At 35.5% G+C, this 24,226-nt stretch overlaps 1 protein-coding gene across 1 annotated transcript; it reads right to left on the bottom strand.

The window, feature by feature from the left end:
- Positions 1 to 2,534: 2,534 nt before the first annotated feature.
- LOC141618479 (putative mitochondrial protein AtMg00860) lies at positions 2,535 to 3,155 on the bottom strand. Its single transcript, XM_074435593.1, has one exon. It carries the CDS (start codon positions 3,153 to 3,155, stop codon positions 2,535 to 2,537), a length of 621 nt encoding a protein of 206 aa, XP_074291694.1.
- Positions 3,156 to 24,226: the final 21,071 nt, after the last annotated feature.

The following is a 24,226-nucleotide window of genomic DNA, read 5'->3' on the forward strand; positions in this document are numbered from 1 at the left end:
GTTAATCTTTTCCGGTGGGTAAAAATTTTTGTAGAAAGCTAGAGCCAATTTCTTCCAAGAATCAATTCCGAGAGTAGCCTTATCAAGGCCCTTCAACCATTGTTTTGTGGTGCCAATTAGAGAAAAATGAAATAAGACTCATCGAATTTGGTCTTGAGTTACACCGGTTTGAGAAATCGCATCACAATAGTCACAAAAAGTCTCCATGTGAGAGTGAGGGTCTTCACTAGGCATCCCCCCAAATTGGCTTCTTTCGACTAATTGGATAAATGCGGATTTGGCAATGAAATTTCCGGTTAAGTGTTGTGGTGTGGGAGTACCATTGGGTAGGTTCTGCTCGGTTGGTATGGAATGTGATGAAAATTTAGGCATTGTGGGTTGATTTTGTGTTGGATTTTGTGTTGGGTTCTCCTGACCTTCTCTTGCAAAAGGGTTGACGAACTCAATAGCGTTTGGTTGAATATATACAACCTCACTAATACCTCTCAAAGTTCTCCTAGCAAGTCTTCTATTGTTTGTCAAAGTCCTTTCAATTTCTTGATCAAAGGGTAACAAGTTACGTTGTGATCTTCTAGACATGTAAAATATCAAACAACTCGAAAATAATTAGAACAAACCTTGAGGAGCTTTACTTCCCCAAGGCAAAGAAAGACACAACTAATAACAATTTAAGAAAATCTAAATTAAGTTAACACCGTCCCCGGCAACGGCGCCATTTTTGGTCGGACTCACTTGGAGGTTTAGTTTTCGGTACTTGTCGTTAGGAGCATCTAGACCAAAACACAATTTATAACTCCACAAACAACTCTACAATTAGTAAAGAGGCAAGTAAAGGTCGGATCCCAAGGGACGGGAATTGAGATGAGATTTTCAATTGCAACTAGTGGTGTCTAGGGGTGTCACAATTTGGGGTTTGAAGTAGAAGATCACTAAACTAAATAACAATAAAAGTAAACAAGCAAGATGATTAAAAAGGGATGTAAACAATTGATAAAAGACACTAGGGTGTCATGGGGACAGGGGATTCATGAGAATTGATCATACAAACATATTCTCAAATTATAAGCAAGCAATTATTGTGGTGATGGATCGAGTTGGTTTATATCTTACAATCCTAGGACTGTTTGGGTCCCGGAGCCGAATCGATTAGATTATACAACACCTACAAGTCGACTTAATCTTCCCTACTCAACTATATGCATGGTCTAATGAGACTCGAGTTGGTTTATGTCTTACAAGTCTCATTGAAAAGATAGGTGATGGGTAAAAAATGCAAGGATTCATAGGCTCGCATTTCATCAAACATAACATGTGCATAAGTTGAGATCACAACAAGCAAGCAAATAAACTATGAAAACATATTAGTTTAAGCATGAATCATCCCACATGTTGGTTTCCCCTAATTACCAATTAACCCTAGCTAAGGAAACTACTCACTCATTATCATGTTGAACATGCTAGCAAGGTTGTCCATCATACCAACAAAGTAAAACATGATGAATAAATGAAGATAATTAACAATAATTAAAAAGGGATTAAGAGAATTATACCTACTAATGATTCCAATAATAAAGAAAGGAATAATAGAAGTACTTGATGATTGATTGAAAGGTTGTCAATCTCCCAATAATAACCCAAATAATCTTCAATTACCCAAAATGAAAGATGAACAAAAGAGAGATTAAGGAAATGAGTTTTGTATTAAGACTTGATTAAAATCTGATTACAAGATTAAAGAGAGATTTGATTGATATAAACTACACTAGAGATTGCTAAGAAGAACATGATAACCTAATTAGACTAATGGGGTATTTATAGTGGGGATTAGGTACATAAATTAGGGTATACTAAGAGCTTAAATGACGATTAAGTCCTTGAGGAATCGCCGGTCTCAAGAGAGACTCCGGTCTCCTTTTCGACGGTCTTTGAAAAATATGCGCATCCTTCATTGAACAAGTAGAAGACAAATTAGCTGTAACACAATCCGATCGTCCAGGGCACGGGACGGGCGGATTGTGGGTCTTTTGGACGAGCAGATTCTTGGGGTGGACGGGCGGATTGTGGTGGTTCTGGACGAGCGTCCAGCTGAGGAAGGCGCTCGGATTGCTTGTGCTGGACGGGCGGATTGTGGGCAATCCATTCGGATTCTCTGTCAGCTTCTTCCTTTCTTCTTTTCTTCCTCTCTTCATAAAATCCTTGAGGATTTCCTCGGGGATGGAAGGATCTTTTCTCATCATTGCCCATCTACTATAGTATGTACAAAGGCCTTCTAGTCTTATCTTCTCTTTGATGCTTGGTCATTGAATTCAATCAATTTAGCTCCATTTTGCCATGAAAACGCAAGGTTTGCACTCCTTTCCTACCAAGGGATCAAAACCTCAAAGAATATGCAAAATAAAGGACTAAAGACAATAAATGACCTAAATATGCACTAAAAAGCATGGGAACAATTCGAGGGCTAAATATGCTCAAATTATGGTCACATCACTATACCGATCCTACCACCAAAACGATCCTACGACAATTTGAAACGTTTAAAAAATTTTTTTGGATCGTACGATTCTACGATCATACGATCTGGATCGCGATTTTAACAACAATGCCTTCAACGTTAGAGAAGTTATCTCATAACTCTCATCCCACTTAAACTTGTTCTCCTTTCTCATCAAAGCAGTCAAAGACTTAGCTATCTTAGAGAAATCTTGCACAAATCTCCTGTAGTAACCAGCCAACCCCAGAAAACTCCTCACATCTGCCACGTTTTTGAGCCTCTCCCAATTAGACACTGCCTCAATCATACCTGGATCAAGTAACACCCCCTCCTTTGACACCACATGCCCCAAAAATGTTACCTTATCCAACCAAAACTCACATTTACTCAATTTAGCATATAAATCATTCTCCCTCAAGGTCTGCAACACAATTCTCAAATGTTTCTCATGCTCTTCTTTGTCCTTAGAGTACACCAATATATCATAAATTAAGACAACCACAATCTGATCAAGGGAGGGACTAAACACACTATTCATCAAATCCGTTAATACTGCAGGTGCATTAGTCAAACCAAAAGGCATAATGTGGATGTGGGAATTTGATAATCCACAGGGTCCTTTGAAAAAGGAGTCGCCACCAAATTTAAGGAAATTTGGAACCATTTTAGAGAAAAATGGTCCGTGTGTGGGTACGTGTTAGGAAGTTCATTAATAAGACACTTAACCTCGCTCGTCGCAATGACGGCCTGTACTTAGAAAAATGATGGCTAGTCGAATGAATTGTATTTGTTGAAGTGTAAACAACGTTTTAACCCTAGCATATGAATCCCGTTCTATGTCAATTTAATGCAATTAAATCGTCGAGTAAATTTAGCATGTGAGTTCATTAGCTATTGTAGCAAAGCAAACAATAAAGAGAAGGAAAGAGATATTCTTACTCTTTAGCATAAGATAGACTTAACAAACATTAGTGGTTGGATTATATATATACAACATAAATTATAAGTAATATAAATTAAAAATTATAATTAATTAAACGAATAAAAACTAAAATTAAATAAATATTGTCAAAAAATAAAAGCACAAAAAAACATATTCTGGACAGACCCGTGCATCGCGCGGGTTTTGCGTAAAAACAATGTTAATTGCGAAATAAATACTTAATCAATGAAATAAATTACGAAAATTAACCTAAATTAAAATTATAAATTATAAGTCTAAAAAATCATCATAAATTAATTTCTACATGGTTAAAATTAAATAAACACAAATTAGATATAATTTTTGGAGTAGTGTCCTCCACAATAAGTGCGTTTACATAATAAATCTCGTAAAAGGAATATCAGGGATTTATTTATTTATTTGTCAGCTGGTCATCGTTAATCGGTAATGATTGGTCGATGGAGTTTGACATTATTTGTCGTGTGTGACAATGGTGACAGTGATCTCTTTAGGTCACACCTATAGGATGGCGCCCAAATAGAATGAGTTAATTGTTTGTATGAGATACGAGATAATTAATTCCTTGTATTATTTGTCTTTTAATTAGTCACGTAAATGTATTATTTGATGACGGGTTACGAACTCGGTACAAGGACTTTTATTATTTAATTATGTGATATTAAATAATAAATTAATAAATTAAAATTTATTAATTAATTGTTAATTAATTAATTTTATGCGATATGTGTATATGTTTTGAGGTGGAATTAATTAGCTATTTATATTTTACAAGAGGTTGTAAAATTAGCTAAATGGGGTAATATTGACACATTGTATTTTGATAAAATAGTCTTATGACCACTTAATAGTTAAATGGTCATTGGTAGTTAATTTGTATTATTTAAGTATTAAATAATTAAATTAATATTTAATTATGTATGAAAATTAAATATAATACTTATAAGCATTTGTGGGAAAAATGTCGAAAACCGAAATAGAGCCATATTTGGTCCACTTGGACCGGTTTTATGAGGACATAACAAGTGTCCATTATGTGGCATTTTGCCACTCATATTTGTCTCCCATTTTTCCTATAAATACCCATGTTATTCCACTATCTCAAGGGGTTGAAAAATTGAAGGAAAAATTTGGTCTTTGTTGTTTCATTTGGCCGAATTCTTCATACTACCATAGACCAAATTTTCCTTCTTATTTTTCTTCATCATTTTATATAAAACACATATAAATACCAACTAATAATATTATGAAAGTAATAATATTAATTAGTACATAAAATATACAAATTACAAGTTTACTACTACTATTAACTAGTTATTCATTTTAGTAGTTATTTGGGATAATTTTGAGTGCCACCGAAGGAGATTAGCTATATTGGTAATTGGTGTTCTTGGAGGATCATCCATAGTTTCATAGCTCAAGAACTACAAAGGTAGGAGAGCTTTGTAGTGCCCATATTTTGCCTTATACCAATGTAAGGAACTTATGTCTTAAGATGGTTTAAAACCATTGTCTTGTATTTTCTTTTGCATGCATGTAGATTTAGACTAAACAAAGTTAATTTGTAATTTTAATATCATAAGATGAGTATTAACATGGTCTAAATAACTAACAAGTGGTATCAGAGCAATGTTAAATACATGCATGTTGTCTTAAGACGATTTTAGTAATTTATGAGATAAATTAATAAAATTGATATTATGTTACTAAAATTAGTTTTATCACATAATATGGTCTTTCATGTAAATATTCTGGTCTTAGGATGATGGTACTAAAATTTAATTTTTGTTAAATTTTTCCACTGTTTATAACTTAAAATGGCATAAAATTGAGTAAAAATGCATTAAAATTAATTAAGAGTTAATTAAAATTGATTGCATGTTAATTTTATGCATATTTATTTAGAAATAACCACATGCATGTACTATTTATGAGAAAAATAGAAAGTTTAAATTAATGTGATTAATTTATGTAGTTTATTGATTTTTATTTGATAAAAAATGGTAAATAATGGTTATTTTGTAAATAAATATTAATTTAATTTTTGGGCTCGAAATTTTTGAATTTTTGGCTCCTGGAAATTGTTCCAAAATGTACAAAATTTTATTTTAAGACATTTCAATTTTTATGGTTTGATTTAGAATGAAATCGTAAAAATTGTCGCATTACCGATTAAATTGTGAAATCGTTTTAAATAAATTTTAAAAAATAAAAATTTTCACTTGCATGGCATTTTTTTTGGTGTAAGACCAGAATATTCATGGCTTTGAAATTTATTTTTCCATAAATTTTTAAATTAAATGGAATTTTTGTATGATAATTGAGAATTATTATATCATTTTTGTCATAATTGTGTTTTAATTCCCATATAAATTCAAGATGATTGTTGAAAATAATTATTTTGATATTAGACCAGATTAGTATGATGAGTAAGTCTTAAAATTATTTTAAGAATTGTTTGTGAATTTTTATTGGTAAAAATTCCGTCACAGCAAGCTCAAATGATCGTTGTTGGTAAGTTAAACGATTTGGCATGTCATTTTCATAATGCATTTTTTATTTATTTGGATGAATGTTTTTTTTTTTAGCATTATAATTATGTAATTTTTCCTAATATGGCCATAGGTAGAAGTTGGTATTTCCCGTAATGTAAGGGAATATCGACTTGTTTTGTAATTAATTGTGATTTCGTATCGCCTAATTTGTAATTAATTAATAGTTTTTATTTTAATTTTATTAGAAATTGTATAATAGGGTATTGTTATGTAATTTAATTATTAGTAATTAGATGAAGCATCTAAAGACGGAGTTTTCATGAAGACGGTGTTTTCGGAAAGGCGTTCCGAAATCCTGAAGAAGGAGGCCAATTTATGAAGACTCAAGGGACCAAGAAGTTGGTTTCCGAAGTGTAATAATTTTAGTTAACTAGATTAACTAGGTGGCCAGATTAGGACATGTTTGTTTTAATTCTTATATGCATTCATGCCAAATCGTCACTACATGTTTTATTTTTGTTGTTATCGATTTAATCGTCTAACATTCACTAATTTTGTTCACTTAAAGGTGATAGGCAATTAAATTGATAAGATATCTCACATTTGTTTAAAATTGAGATTAAGCCTTACCAAATAATAGCACCTATGAATCCCTTCTTCATTAGAGGTAGGTTCGGATCACCGAGGTACACTCTTTTTACGTTGGGTAAGTAGGGTAATAAAGGTTATTACAAGTGAAAATTGGTTGGACTCAACGGGATAAATATGGGTTGAATCGGTCCACAATGCCCATATTTATTTCTAAGGCTAAAAGAGAGATTTTAACAAAATCCGTCAACCAAGAGTTCTAGTAGTAGAATCAGTCAAAATGTTGACTCACCAAATTTATATAAATATGGGTTGAATCGGTCCACCGTGCCCGTGTTTATATAAAATTGGATCTTGGAATCATTTATATAATTCAGTGGGAGATCATTATATAAATGGGAACTTGTTAAATAGTTTCACAAGTTAAATATTTCTAGACGATAAATGTTAATATTTCCTTTATTTCCTTTGTAGTAATCACGATGACTTCTACTAGTGAAACCGTCACCATAGCTAGAGATTCATGGCTACGTTCTTTTATGGACAAATATGTATTAAAAGCCGACGGTAGTAATTTTAAAGATTGGGAGGAACAATTTCGATTAGCTGCCGCAGGTGATGGCAAATTACGCTACCTTGTCGATCCCTCTCCCCCTTCGTCTAGTACTAGGGCCACTGCCGATGTAAAGGAGATTTTTTTAAATTATCGAAAGAAATCCGCTGCAATTAAAAATGTTTGGATTTTTTCAATGGATCCTGCTTTACAAAGGCAATGTGTCAAGTTTCGCGATGCACATGAAGTATTCTCGAGGCTTTCTACTATGTTTTCTAAAGACCAGAGGATAATCCAGTATGACACCGCAGTTCGTTTCTTTGAGGCTAACCTCAAAGATGGTCAACCTGTAAGTTCACACGTACTTAAAATGATTGAGTACGTGGAAACTTTAGAGGGGTTGGTGATGCGTGTCATTTATATGATGTTTTACACTTTATTTTACACGCATTTCAGAGCTCAATTGAGTAGTTTATGCTACTATTTCCCTTGTTTCGTGTATTTCTTCCTTTTCTTGTGATTTTGTAGGAATATGAAGATTTCAGTGGAAAATAAGCCGAATCCGTCCCGAAGTACTTAGCATTGCATTTGACATGGAGTATTGACTCGAGGAATGAGCTTGGTGCGCGTTTCAAGGCCTAAAGATAGCAAAAGCAAGGGTGCGTACGAGTTTAACAAGCAAAGAAGCATTTCACGATATTGCAGCCTCGTTCAGATGGCTATATCTCGAGTTATAGAGCAGATAATCGAGTGACTCCAATTGGAGGTGAAATCTTATCCTCTTAGCTTTTCAACGCAGCGCAGAACGCCTCATTTGACCAAGTAACGAAGAAATGGCAGCTGTTTTAAAATCAGTGTGCGCTGCAGGAATCGTCAGAATGCAATTCTGTACAGCACCTTTGGTCGATCGACTGGCCTCAGTGGTCGATCGACCACCACGCGAGCTGATGCGCAAATTAAAAGATCGAGAATTAGAAAGCCCATTGTATTCTTACGTTTAGGAATAAGAGTGCGTGATATTCCTATATAACTAACCTTTGTTTTCAGAATAATTATCAGTTTTTGGAGGAGAGACATGAGGTCTCGAGTTTAGCATAGTTTACATTCAAATAGTTTAGTTTCTCAATAAAGTTCGCTATTTTGCATCTGGATTTCCTCTCGGCTTTCAGTTTCGGTATTTCTCAATCATAATTTCAGTCTTTAAGTTTATTATCTTCGTAGTTAGAATTGCTAGATTAATTCCCTAAAGCCGTAATTTTCTTTTTTGCGAATTTACTGTTAAATCGTTTTAATTATGCTTCCGTTTACTGTTTTAATTGCTTTCGTAGTTGTAGTTAGAATTATTATGAGTAGCTAAATACCCCGTGCTAAGATGCGAGAGGATTTGTAGCGAAGACGACGTAGATTAGTAAACCTGATGTCGGCCTTTGGTCGATCGACTGGATTAGTCAGTCGATCGACTGGACCTGTTGGTCAATCGACTGCCTATAGTGGTCGATCGACTGACGCGCGATAGATTAGCACCGTTTCAATGTTTTAATTGCAATATTTGACAATGAGACCGAGAGGAGACTTGTTAAATGCTTAGTATTTGACCGACCCAGAAGATCGTGAGATAGGGGAGGGAAAATAGATTAATAAATTGAGACGACTAAATTGCTAAGATCGAAAGATAAGTAATTTAGGTATTAGGAATCACTTTTCAGGGCGAGAGCTAGTATTAGTGAGACCTAGGGACCAGTAGCATAGGCTGAGAGGCGCAACTAGTTAAGAATGGACCGAGAGGACTTCTTATTTGCCCACCTATCGTGATTTATCAGACTTACTTAGATACCGTCGTCGCAGCTGCAGTGAACCAATTGTCTTAGCTTCCCTTTTATTATTTTCTACACCTCTTTATTTAATTGCTTTAGTTATAGTTTTTATTTTGTTTTCGCATTTAGATTTAGTTATAATCCAATCCAAAACCCCCACAACTGTTACCCTTAGACTAGAATTAATAACAACTATCATCTCCCTACCTCCCTGTGGAGCGACCGTTACTACCGCTTGCTAGTAGTAGTTTGGTTTTATAAATATTATTTTTGATACTCACATCGACAGGTATCAAATTTTGGCGCCGTTGCCGGAGAGGCAGCGCTAGTTTTAGTTGTTTTTCATTTTAGTCTGTTTTTCGCCTCAAGGGAAGACTGAGTACCTTGAGGCGCGATTCTTATCTTCTTCTTTAGTGTTGTTTATTTGCGGTAGATTTCAGGAGAGTCCACTCATGTGCCATTCTCGGGAGCAGAATCAGATGTTTTGTGGGAGATGCGGCGGAGCAGGACACACATCTGAGGCATGCAGGCACCCTAAGGAGAAGATGTTTGCTTTTCATCAACTTCAGCTCGACAATTCTTATAATTGCGCTCCTACTTCACCGCATCAACCATATGTGCCTCATTATGAAGCCCCACCACCATCCACTCCGTCACAAAGAAGAGTTGAAAAACGAAGTTGCGAGTTGACGAGTCTAGTGCAGTGCTTATGGTGGAGGTACGAGGAAAAGCAATGCGGCGAATCGGCCTTAATCACGGTCGATATCTCAAATTGCTACATTAGACAAGAATGCAGCTGAGATACCAAGTCAATTCCACTCTCTGAATCAGCGTATTGAGACCGTACATGCAATGACGCTAGGAGCGGGTCTGCTCTCGATGGACCCGAGAAAGCTGCTGAAAAAGGGAAGAAGAAAAAGGGCGAGAAAAAGACGATCAACAGTAATCACGGTCGATCGACCACATCACCAAGTCGATCGACCAGTCCGCGAAATGACACAGCTTCTGGTACTGTTGAAACCAGTCGATTGACTGACCAACATGGTCGATCGACTGAGGAAGCGGATGATGACGAACCATTCCATCCTCCAATGCCAGACAACTTGAGGGACTTCTTGTTTCGGGGTACTACAGCTCCGAAATCATCAAGGCAAGATCCAGATGCTGATGGGTCCGTTCTGATTCCAAAGTATGACTCGATGACGATTAATGGTTCATTCTTAAGACGGTCTGAAGAAGGGTCAAGCTTCAACAAAGAGAAGGTAGTGGACTTTCAGCCTAAGTCCATCGATGCCGGTATGAGAGACCTAGAGGAGAGGGTTAAACTACTTCGGACAGCCCCATATCCAGAGAGGCTGGTACCAACGAAAGATGAGGTATACTTTGAAAAATTTAAAAATGTCATTCATGGTCTTAATGTGCAAGTACCTTTTCTTGAGTTGGTAAATCAAGTTCCCGCTTACATGAAATTCATGAAACGGCTTTTAAATAAGAAGCGGAAACTTGATAGGGTCGAGTCTGTTAAATTAACCGAATAATCTAGCTCTTATTTGACTCGCACTGCTCCAGACAAGTTAGCTGACCCAGGTAGCTTTTCAGTCCCTTGTAATATTGGTACCTTCTCAATTGAGAAGGCATTATGTGACCTAGGAGCTAGCATTAGCGTTATGCCTTTGAGTCTAGCTAGAAAATTGAAATTGACTAGGTTTACAGTTACTAGCATGACAGTACAGATGGCTGATCGTTGTGCGGTCCAGCCTATAGGAGTCTTAGAAGACATTCCTGTGCAAATAGGAAAGTTTTTCTTCCCTGTTGACTTCGTTGTACTGGATATACCCTAGGATGCTCATATTCCTATCATTTTGGGTAGACCATTTTTCGCACACTTGGTGCGATTATAGATGATGGCTCAGGGACATTGACCTTTAAAGTAAGGAAGCAGTCCATTAGTTTTGCCCAGACTTATAGGAAGAAAGATACTATGTGTCCTGTGACTTGTAATGCGATTTCTACTCGTAAGTCTTATGTTGTAATTACTGACACTCCTCCTTCATTACATGTGCCTATTCCTGTTATGACACCTCCACCCCAGATTGGGAGCAAATTGGAGGAAGATTCTTCTGTTTTGGCTGTTGCAGGAACCGGTTTGGGCTGATCGCTCCAGCTGTGAAGGGGCCTATTGTTCAGAGAGGCGGTTTGGGATGTCTGAGCTATGCAACTGACGAGGAGCCAGATGAGGAGCCCAAGAAGAAGGAGCCAGTCAAAATTTCGGAGTCGGATCTTGAGTTTGAGGAGCTAGAAGATGATGGTCATGCTTGGGAAGATGCTAGAGATGATCCATTGAGCATCCCAGTCGGAGTAGAGTGGAGTCCAGCTTCTGAGATGAGCACTGCGGAAGCTACTTCATGTAGACGAAGCCTTGGTCGGAGATTTTCCGCAGTTTCCGTTGATTCGTTTCTTAGACCTTTTTAAGACAATTTATTGCTTTTTAGACTATTATACGTTTTTCGTGTGCGCGAGACTTTGCTTAGTTTGGTTTGCTTAGGATTTTTATAAACATTAGATTGTGTTTTTGGGTTTGCGCAATTTTTGGGCGCGCTATTATATGCATTCGCAGGTTTATAGACCATATTAGCTCAATTTATTGAGCTAATTCGAAGACATCAGAACTTACAAAGAAGTATTTTCGATCGATCGACCGCCTACTTGGTCGATCGATCGATCGCTCGATTACAGGAGCTTCATTCGTGTCAACTTGGTCGATCGATCGCCGCTATGGTCGATCGACCGCCCGTAGTCTTTTGTGACTGTTTTCGATCATTCCCCTGCCGTGTTTGGTCGACGGCGATGAGTCAAGGGAGTATTCCCTTCACTTTATTCTCCGCTTAATTTCTGATTTCTTCTGTTTTTCTTATTCTTGCACATAATTTTGCGCTTCAACATTGTTTTCTCGTTTTACGCATGGTATTGTTTGTCTTTTCAGGTACTTATGGGTAGCACTGCTGGCTACTAAAACCTCCTAGCTCACGCTGGTTTGGGGAGGTTTCCTTTTGCTGTGCTTAAAGTCTTGTGAGTTTCCGAGTCCTTCTTTATGTCAATTTTAGTTTTTATTATGCAAAATCCCACTTCTTTTTGCTTCTTTATACATGATTTTGCACAATGGGGACATTGTGTGATTTGGTTTGGGGAAGGGTTTTGCATTGCATTCACATGTTTTATTGCATTTTTTATTTCACGTTTATTGCATTTCAGTTTGCATTTGTTTATTTCCCTTATATATACAGAAATTTCAAAAAATCGAAAAATTTCAAAAAAAATTTCAAAAAATTGCACGTTTATTTTAGTATTTAGGTCGAGTCGGAACGGTAGTTTTTCAATGACGACATTGCATTTGCACCTGTTTTTGCCTAAGCCTTGCTGATTGACATGTTATTAGTAGAATCATTTGCATAGTCTACGAGTTTTCATTAATTTCTTGCTGAACTTGAGACTTGACTCAGATTTTTGGCAAACTACATCACTTTCTGAGATTTAGAGCCTTATAACTGGTGATCTCTATAACCAGTTTATCTAGGATGTGAGTAGTACTCCTTATGAGATATGTTACATTAATTTGCATAAATATGAACTTAATCTGCTTAATACCTGTATGCATTCGGTTTGTGGTTTGTTGACACATGTGGTAGAGGCTTCCCTTTATTCATTTTACCCATGAGCCTCTCATAGCAAAATTTAGCCTTTTGTCCCTTAACTACATCCTATATTTAGCCTGCCATCGTCAAGCTAGTAGTCTTAGTTTTTGGGAATATGTCTATTGCGGTTTGGTTATATGCTCTCATTGAGATGATGTTGGAAAAAGAATGAAGGAGGAAAAAGAATTGAGAAAGTTGAAAAGAAAAAAAAAAAAGAAAAGAAAAGAAAAATGATTAGAAAAAAAAAAGAGAAACAATTTCGATACATGGTCGATCGACTGGACTCATTGGTCGATCGACTGAAGTCCGAGAAAAGAAAAAATCGCCTAATTCAAAGTCTTTATTTAATGGCGATTTTTGCTCCCATGTTGCATTTGTATCTTATGGGGAGTTGACTATTAATGGAATTTGTGAGATTTGTGCTTGCTATTAGCACCGGTTTTATTGTTGATTTTGAGTAGGGAAGTGGATGTTGTCATATGGTTTTATTTGGGTACTAGCTTGGCTGCCTATACCTCCACATTTCCATAATTGTTTTGCCCTTCTTACCCATTACCTCACATATCCATATTTACCTCGGCATGTATCATGGTCATTTGTTTGGTTGAATGCATATGTACGGTTGTAGAGATTATTTTCATATTAGACTGCAGGCATGTTCTTATAGGTCGTAGTTAGGTGAGTGTCACTACAAAATGAATTCTTCCTATCTATACATTATTCACCTTGTGCTTATTTGAGTGATTTGAGCGACCCGTGAGAGTCCAATTTGATAAGTCTCTACAGTTGACGGTTCAGCAGTTTTTAACGATTTTATAACTCGTTTGCATGATTCACACTGCTAATCGATTGTTGGTTATTGCATTAAATTGGTTTAGGCTTGACAGTTTGCATTTCGCTCTGAGATTGAACTCGTTCCATTAGGTTTTAGGATCGAGTCTAGTTCTTGCTTGGGGACAAGCAAGGGTTTGGTTTGGGGAAGTTTGATGCGTGTCATTTATATGATGTTTTACACCCTATTTTACACGCATTTCAGAGCTCAATTTAGTAGTTTATGCTACTATTTCCCTTGTTTCGTGTATTTCTTCCTTTTCTTGTGATTTTGTAGGAATATGAAGATTTCAGTGGAAAATAAGCCGAATCCATCCCTAAGTACTTAGCATTGCATTTGACATGGAGTATTGACTCGAGGAATGAGCTTGGTGCGCGTTTCAAGGCCTAAAGATAGCAAAAGCAAGGGTGCGTACGAGTTTAACAAGCAAAGAAGCATTTCACGATATTGCAGCCTCGTTCAGATGGCTATATCTCGAGTTCTAGAGCATATAATCGAGTGATTCCAACTGGAGTTGAAAGCTTATCCTCTTAGCTTTCGAACGCCGTGTAGAATGCCTGATTTGACCAAGTAACGAAGAAATGGCAGCTGTTTTAAGATCGGTGCGCGCTGCAGAATCGTCGAATGCAGTCAGACAAAGACCTTTGGTCGATCGACTGGCCTCAGGGGTCGATCGACCACCACGCGAGCTGATGCGCAAATTAAAAGATCGAGAATTAGAAAGCCCAATGTATTCTTAGGTTTAGGAATAAGAGTGCGTGATATTCCTATATAACTAACCTTTGTTTTCAGAATAATTATCAGTTTTTGGAGGAGAGACATGAGGTCTCGAGTTTAGCATAGTTTACATTCAAATACTTTTGTTTCTCAATAAAGTTCGCTATTTTGCATCTGGATTTCCTCTCGGCTTTCAGTTTCGGTATTTCTCAATCATAATTTCAGTCTTTAAGTTTATTATCTTCGTAGTTAGAATTGCTAGATTAATTCCTTAAAGCCGTAATTTTCTTTATTTCGAATTTACTGTTAAATCGTTTTAATCATGCTTCCGTTTACTGTTTTAATTGCTTTCGTAGTTGTAGTTAGAATTATTATGAGTAGCTAAATACCCCGTGCTAAGATGTGAGGGGATCTGTAGCGAAGACGACGTAGATTAGTAAACCTGATGTCGGCCTTTGGTCGATCGACTAGATTAGTCAGTCGATCGACTGGACCTGTTGGTCAATCGACTGCCTATAGTGGTCGATCGACTGACGCGCGATAGATTAGCACCGTTTCAATGTTTTAATTGCAATATTTGACAACGAGACCGAGAGGAGACTTGTTAAATGCTTAGTATTTGACCGACCCAGAAGATCGAGAGATAGGGGAGGGAAAATAGATTAATAAATTGAGACGACTAAATTGCTAAGATCGAAAGATAAGTAATTTAGGTATTAGGAATCACTTTTCAGGGCGAGAGCTAGTATTAGTGAGACCTAGGAACCAAAAAGAGCATAGGCCGAGAGGCGCCACTAGTTAAGAATGGACCGAGAGGACTTCTTATTTGCCCACCTATCGTGATTTATCAGACTTACTTAGATACCGTGTCGCAATTTGCAGTGAACCAATCGTCTTAGCTTCCCTTTTATTATTTTCTACACCTTTTTATTTAATTGCTTTAGTTATAGTTTTTATTTTGTTTTCGCATTTAGATTTAGTTATAATCCAATCCAAAACCCCCACAACTGTTACCCTTAGACTAGAATTAATAACAACTATCATCTCCCTACCTCCCTGCGGATCGACCCTTACTACCGCTTGCTAGTAGTAGTTTGGTTTTATAAATATTATTTTTGATACTCACATCGACATGTATCAGCAGTGATCAACTGGTCTCTAAAGGTCACACCAACTTCATCCTATGGCCATATTAGGAAAAATTACATAATTATAATTCTAAAAAAAACATTCATATAAATGAATAATAAAATGCATTATTGAAAATGACATGCCAAATCGTCTAACTTACCAAGAACGATCATTTGAGCTTGCCTTGACGGAATTTTTACCAATAAAAATTCATAATCAATTCTTAAAATACTTTTACGACTTAATTATCATACTAATCTGGTCTAATATCAAAATAATTATTCTCAACAATTATCTTGAATTTATATGGGAATTAAAACACAATTGTGACAAAAATGATATAATAATTCACAATTATCATACAAAAATTCCATTTAATATAAAACTTTATGGAAAAATAAATTTCAAAACCATGAACATTCTGGTCTTACACCAAAAATGCCATGCAAGTAAAAATTTTTGTTTTTAAAATTTATTTAAAAAGATTCCACAATTTAATCGGTAACGCGGTAATTTTTTACGATTTAATTCTAAATCAAACCATAAAAATTGAAATGACTTAAAATAAAATTTTGTACATTTTGGAACAATTTCCAAAAGCTAAAAATTCAGAAATTTTGAGCCCTAAAGTTAAATCAATATTTATTTACAAAATAACCATTATTTACCCATTTTTATCAAATAAAAATCAATAAACTACCTAAATTAATCACATTAACCTAAAATATCTACTTATCTCATAAATAGAACATGCATGTGGTTATTTATAAATAAATATGCATAAAATTAACATGCAACCCAGTTTAATTAACTCTTAATTAATTTTAATGCATTTTTACTCAATTTTATGCCAATTTAAGTTATAAAAAGTGGAAAAATTTAACAAAAATCAAATTTTCATCCCATATCATCCTAAGACCAGATTATTTACATGCAAGACTATATTATGTGATAAAACGAATTTTAGTAACATAATATCAATTTTATTAATTTATCTCATAAATTACTAAAATCGTCTTAAGACAACATCCATGTATTTAACAATGCTCTGATACCACTTGTTAGTTATTTAGACTAAATTAATACTCATATTATGATATTAAAATTACAAATTATTTTAATGTGGTCTAAATCTACATGCATGCAAATAAAATGTATAAAAGATGGTATTAAACCATCTTAATACAAAAGTTCCTTACATTGCTATAAGGCAAAATATGGGCACTATAACGGTCTCCTCCTTTATAGTTCTTGAGATATTCAACTATGGATGATCCTCCAAGAACACCAATTACCAATGTAGGTAATCTCCTTTGGTGGCACCCAAGATAATCCCAAATAACTACTAAAATTAATAACTAGTTAATAGTAGTAGTAAACTTGTAATTAGTATATTTGATGTACTAATTAATATTATTACTTTGATAATATTATTAGTTAATTTTATATGTGTTTATATGTAAAAGATGAACAAAAGAAGAAGAAAAATTTGGTCTTTATGGTGTCCTTATGAACCGGCCACAAGCACCAACTAAGACCAATTTTTCCTTTAAATTTTTCCAACTACTCAAATGGTGCAATAGTATGGGTATTTATAGGCAAATGTGGAGACAATATTAAGTGGAAAAATGCCACTTAATGGACACTTGTGATGACCTCATAAAACCGGTACAAGTGGACATATTTGAGTCCATTTCGGTTTTCGACATTTGCCCCACAAATGCTTATAAGTCTTATATTTAATTATCTTACATAATTAAATATTAATTTAATTATTTAACACTTAAATAATACAAATTAACTACCAATGACTACTTAACCATTAAGTGATCATAAGACCATTTTATTAACATACAATGTGTCAATATTAACCCACTTAGCTAATTTTACAACCTCTTGTAAAATTAAATAGCTAATTAATTCCATCTCAAAACAAATACACATATCGTATAAAATTAATTAATTAACAATTAATTAATAAATTCTAATTATTTATTATTTAAATATCACATAATTAAATAATAAATCTCCTTGTCCCGAGTTCGTAACCCATCATCAAATAATACTTTTACGTGACTAATTAAAAGTCAAGTAATACAAGGAATTAATTATCTCGTATCTCATACAAACAATTAATTTATTCTATTTGGGCGTCATCCTATAGGTGTGACCTAAAGGGATCAGCTGATCACCGCCGTCACACAACAGTAATGTCAAACTCTAGTCAGCCAATCATTACCGATTAACGATGACCAGCTGACAAAAAAATAAAATAAATCCCCGATATTCCTTTTACGAGATTTAATATGTAAACGCACTCATTGTGGAGGACACTACTCCAACAGATTAAAGCATTACGATCAGATCGTGGTGGGGAATATTTAAGTAATGACTTTAAAGATCACCTTAAAAACTGCGGTATTGTATCTCAGTTAACTCCTCCTGGCAGACCACAATTAAATGGTGTGGCTGAAAGAAGGAATCGAACTTTATTAGATATGGTTCGATCGATGATGAGTCAAACAGAGTTACCTAAGTCATTCTGGGGTTTTGCCATTTTATCTGTTGTACCATCACTTAATAAAGTCCCACTAAAGCAATAACTGACAAAACTCCATATGAGATATGGAAAGGGAATGTCCCGAATCTGCGATACATGAAAGTGTGGGGTTGTGATGCTTATGTCAAGAGCAAGTCTAGCGATAAGCTTGCACCTCGTTCTGAAAAATGTATTTTTGTAGGCTACCCTAAGAAAACTTGTGGATATTACTTCTACAATAGTAACGAGAATAAAGTGTTTGTTGCTCTTGAAGCTGTCTTTCTAGAAAAGGAGTTTATTTCTAGAAGACAGAGTGGGAGAAAATTTGAACTTGATGAAGTTCAAGAGCCACAAACTGATGTGACAGTGCATGAAGATGTTCCTTCTAGGTCAGAATCGGTTATTGTTCCTGTTGAACCTAGGAGGTTAGAAAGGGTTAGTCGCCAGCCTGATAGATACCTTGGTATTATCGAGGAAGATGGTGACTATGAGGTTTTACTTTTAGAAAGTGATGAACCCAAGACCTATAAAGCAGCTATTACGATTTCTGACTATAAGCTATGGCTCAAGGCCGTGCAATCCGAAATGGATTCCATGTACGATAATCAGGTATGGGACCTGGTTGACTTACCTAAAGATGTTCGACCTCTTCAGTGTAAGTGGATATTCAAGATTAAAATCGGCATGGATGGACATAAAGATGTCTTCAAAGCTAGATTGGTTGCAAAAGGTTTCACCCAGGTTCATGTTTTACACTATGATGAAACTTTTGCACCAGTTGCTATGCTTAGATATGTTCGGATAATGTTAGCGATTGCTGCATTTCATGATTATGAGATATGGCAAATGGATGTCAAAACCGCTTTCCTGAACGGGTTTCTGGACGAGGAAGTGTTCATGACACAACCTCAGGGTTTTGTAGATCCTAAAAATCCTAACAAAGTATGCAAACTTAAGAGATCCATTTATGGTCTTAAGCAAGCGTCAAAGAGTTGGAATCATCGTTTTGATCTTGTTATCAAACAGAATGGTTTTTCTCGAAGTGTTGAGGAACCATGTTTATACATGAAGTTTAATGGGAGTAAAGTTGTTTTTCTTACTTCTTTATGTGGACGATATATTACTCATTGGGAATGATGTTGATATGCTTGCTTCTGTTAAGAAGTGGTTTAGAAATCACTTCCAAATGAAAGATTTGGGAGAAGCCCAGCGCATCTTAGGTATCCGGATCTATAGGGATAGATCCAAAAGAATATTAGCATTAAGTCAAGAAGCCTATATCGATAAGATTCTTGACCGATTCAATAGGAAAAACTCCAAGAGAGGTTTTCTACCTATGGGTAGAGGGATCACTTTGAGTAAGTCACAGTGTCCTACTGAGCCTAAGGATATTGAACGCATGAAATCGATTCCCTAGGCTTCTGCTTTTGGATCGATCATGTATGCTATGATGTGTTCTCGTCATGACGTCTCGTATGCTTTGAGTATGACGAGTCGTTTTCAGAAAACTCCAGGTGAGAGTCACTGGATAGCCGTCAAGAATATTCTAAAGTGCTTGAGAAGGACTGAAGATTCATTCTTAGTGTTCGGAGGAGAATCTGAATTACGTATAAGAGGTTATACGGATGCCAGTTTCCAAACGGATAAGGATGATTTGAAATCCCAGGCTGGTTTTGTCTTTTTATTGAACGGAGGGGCGGTTTGCTGGAGAAGTTTCAAGGAGTCTGTTTGGATTATTCAACTTTTAGAGGGACTGAAGGTAGTTCTAACCGCCGAGGATCCTAGCACTTTGTATTGTGATAACCGTGGGGCCATTTTTCAAGCAAAAGAGCCCAAGTCTAGTAACAAGTCTAGACATGTACTTAGGAAATTTCATGTAATTAGAGATTCAATCGAAAGGAAAGAAATTACAGTTTGTAAGGTTGGGACAGCTGACAACATCGCTGATCCTTTAACTAAGCCTTTGTCTCAAGCTAAACATGATAGTCATGTAGTTTCGATGGGGTTGAGACGAATGCCAGAACTGTTGTAAATTATATGATATGTAATAATCAAAATATTGTAATTATTTATTCCATATATGATAAATGTATTTATCATTATATTCAGTTTAATGTCTGAATTTATATACTTTGTGTTCTCCAAATATGTTGTAAAGACAATGTCGAACCCTATTAAGTGAACTGGATTAACATCGTATTTTGTCCCTAGTTACTTAATGAGGTGAAGTTTCGGAGTGACTAGATTGTAAGGCGATAGATGACAGGTTCGACTGTTATATGGTCATAGTGATGACTGGTCGATTACATAGGCAGATTGTGAGACAATTTGTCGGACAGTGACCGTTTATAGAGTCCTTTTGTTGCTAGGTCGTGGCGAGGATTTCTATTTCTTCCTTCAAGTTAATTCTTTAGACTGGTGACTATTTGTCTGAGTTGGTACGGTTTTCCGGTGACTTTGGTTTTTGTTCTAGGTCGCACCGTAAAAGGAGGCCGATGACCATTTACTGGGTCATTGTGATCTGTATCGAATGAAGAAAATAGGTCAACAGGATTGTCCTTTTAAGTCATATTTTATCTCAAGGCCACTCGAGGAGAGATGATTGTGAATGCATGGCCACGCTCGGATGATATCTATAGTAGATTATGCGGTCAGACAATCATTCTCCTGATCGAGGAAACCACTTTATGATATGATCACGTGCAAGAACGACCTGAAAGACATCTTGCATTGAGTGGGAGATATTATTGGACAAGAGAATTGGTAACGCACACTTGTGTCAGACAAGTGGGAGATTGTTGGAGTAGTGTCCTTCACAAAAAGTGCGTTTACATACAAAATCTCGTAAAAGGAATATCAGGGATTTATTTATTTATTTGTCAGCTGGTCATCGTTAATCGGTAATGATTCGCTGACTAGAGTTTGACATTACTGTCGTGTGACGGCGGTGACCAGTTGATCCCTTTAGGTCACACCTATAGGATGACGCCCAAATAGAATGAATTAATTGTTTGTATGAGATACGAGATAATTAATTCCTCGTATTATTTGACTTTTAATTAGTCACGTAAATGTATTAGTTGATGACGGGTTATGAACTCGATACAAGGAGTTTTATTATTTAATTATATGATATTAAATAATAAATTAATAAATTAAAATTTATTAATTAATTGTTAATTAATTAATTTTATGCGATATGTGTATATGTTTTGAGATGGAATTAATTAGCTAGTTATTTTACAAGAGGTTGTAAAATTAGCTAAATGAGGTAATATTGACACATTGTATGTTGATAAAATAGTCTTATGACCACTTAATAGTTAAATGGTCATTGGCAGTTAATTTATATTATTTAAGTGTTAAATAATTAAATTAATATTTAATTATATAAGATAATTAAATATAAGACTTATAAGCATTTGTGGGGCAAATGTCGCAAACCGAAATGGAGTCATATTTAGTCCACTTGGACCGGTTTTATGAGGACATAACAAGTGTCCATTATGTGGCATTTTGCCACTCATATTTGTCTCCCATTTTTCCTATAAATACCCATGTTATTCCACTATTTCAAGGGGTTGAAAAATTAAAAGAAAAATATGGTCTTTGTTGTTTCATTTGGCCGAATTCTTCATACTACCATAGACCAATTTTCCCTTCTTATTTTTCTTCATCATTTTATATAAAACACATATAAATACCAACTAATAATATTATCAAAGTAATAATATTAATTAGTACATCAAATATACAAATTACAAGTTTACTACTACTATTAACTAGTTATTCATTTTAGTAGTTATTTGGGATAATTTTGGGTGCCACCAAAGGAGATTACCTATATTGGTAATTGGTGTTCTTGGAGAATCATCCATAGTTTCATAGCTCAAGAACTACAAAGGTAGGAGACCTTTGTAGTGCCCATATTTTGCCTTATACCAATGTAAGGAACTTATGTCTTAAGATGGTTTAAAACCATTCTCTTGTATTTTCTTTTGCATGCATGTAGATTTAGACTAAACAAAGTTAATTTGTAATTTTAATATCATAAGATGAGTATTAACATGGTCTAAATAACTAACAATAATAACATGCTAAATAAACAAACAATTAAACTAAACATGTGAAAAATCATAAGAACGGCTAAAACATGGCAAATCTAACAAGGATTTCATTCTAATTAAATTAAATATCAATAACTTCGAATTGATAATTAAAATTACCGACATGCCAAATATTATTCGTAATTAGTCATTAAAACATGCTAAACTTGTTATAATCAAACATATGATACAAATCTAATTTAACAGAAAACAGAACCACACACAACGGCCATCCATCGGCACATCCACACTACTAATCTCATTCTCCTTCATTCAACATTAACAAAACAATAATTATCGCTAATCTAGCATAATTAAAATGATAAAATAACGTTATACGATATAATAAATAAAGCAATAGAAAACGGAATTAAAAAGGAGAAAGGAAAGATTTTTAATGCACCCTCAATCTACGTGTATCGTTGACACCGTCTTGGGTCGTAAATGATTGTAGATTTTGTCTCGAGGGGCTGTCGTCGACGAAAGTTGAAGCAGGCACGTGTTTTTGAAGAAGTTGCGCAGCGTTTTTCAAACTCGAATATCTCATTCGTTTCTTGATGAAAATTCGATTGGAAAGATGTTTTAGAATCGTAGAGGAACGTAGATTTTGAAATTGCAAACAAATAGGGATCGTTTTGAGATTATGGGATCGAAATTCGAGGCAAAATAAGGCTGTTTTACGCAAGAAAGAAAGCAAAAACAGAGTGTTTGCACACTCTGTTTTTCGATCAGTTTCATGCGTGTTTAAGGCTTGGTTTCTGGAGATTGATGCTTGGATATGGACTATGGGTGTGTGGAGATGCTATGGGAGCAAAGTTGCGGAATTGGTGTGATGTGACTCATATTTGAGCACATTTAGTCCCCGAATTAACCTCGTTCCTATGCTTTATAGCACATAATTGGGTCTTTTACTATCTTTAGTTTCCTGTTTTGCATATTCTTTGAGGTTTTGTCTCCTTGGTAGGAAATGATTGCTAACCTTGTATTTATGAGGCGGAATGAAGCTAAATTGTTCGCATCCAATGACCAAGCATCAAGGAGAAGACAATACTAGAAGGCCTATGTAGATAATAAAGTGAAATGGGCAATGATAAAAGGAACCTTGCATCCCCAAAATGATCTTTGCGGATTGTGAAGGAGGAAAAGAAGAGAAGCTGTCTGTCCCAGGATTCGAGCGGATTGTGCACAATCCGGGCGTCTTTGAGCAGCAAGATCCGAGCGTCTTGTGCCCAAGAGGAGCGTCCCACAACACCCTGATCCGAGCGTGTCCCCAGTGATCCTAGCGGATCACAAGGTAGTACCAACCGTGCCTCCGCACGGGACGAGCAGATTGACACGGGACCAGCAACACGGATATGCTCATTTCCTTCGAGAGGAGTATTTCCTCAACTTTTCATAAGGGTCTTAATAGTCATTTAAGCCCTTAGTAACCCTAATCGATGTACCTAATCTTTAGTATAAATACTCCATTGTACTACCTAGATTAGCATGCTCTCTTAATCTCATCTCAGTCAATCCTTAATCAATTCTTAATCTTATCTTAATACTCTTAAATTAGTTGTAATAGAATTTACCAATATTAATTATATCTTAATCTTTCTTTAATTGTTCTTCATTTATTTTGGGTAATTAGAAGATTATTTGGGTTTATTTGGGAGATTGACAACCTTCCATCAATCATCAAGTACTTCTATTATTCTTTACATTATTATTTTTGAATCTCCATAGGTAAAATTCTCTTAACCCTTGTTTTAATTATTGTTAATTACTTTCATTTGTTCATCATGTTTAGCCTTGTTAGTTTGATTGACAATCTTATTAGCATGCTGAATTTGATAATGAGTGAGTAGTCTCCTAGCTAGGGTAAATGGGGGATTTAGGGGAAACCAACATGGGGAATGATTCATGCTTAATCTAATATGTTTTCATAATTAAATTGCTTGCTTGTTGTGATTTCAACTTATGCACATGTTATGTTTGATGAAATGCAAGCATATGAATCCTTGCATTTTTTACCTATCACCTATCTCTTCAATGAGGCTTGTAAGCTTATACACCAACTCGAGCCTTATTAGACCATGCATATAGTTGAATAATAAGGATTAAGTCGACTTGTAGGTGTTGTACAATCTAATCGATTCGGCTCCGGGACGCAAACCTTCTTAGGGATTGTAAGCTTATACACCAACTCGATCCCATCACAACAATATATAATTGCTTGCTATATAATGGAGAACATGTTTGTATGATCAACTCCCATGAATCCCCTATGAACCCATGACACCCTAGTGCTTTTAATCAATTGTT

The sequence above is a fragment of the Silene latifolia genome, chromosome X (assembly GCF_048544455.1).
Source record: "Silene latifolia isolate original U9 population chromosome X, ASM4854445v1, whole genome shotgun sequence".
Lineage (NCBI taxonomy): Eukaryota > Viridiplantae > Streptophyta > Magnoliopsida > Caryophyllales > Caryophyllaceae > Silene > Silene latifolia.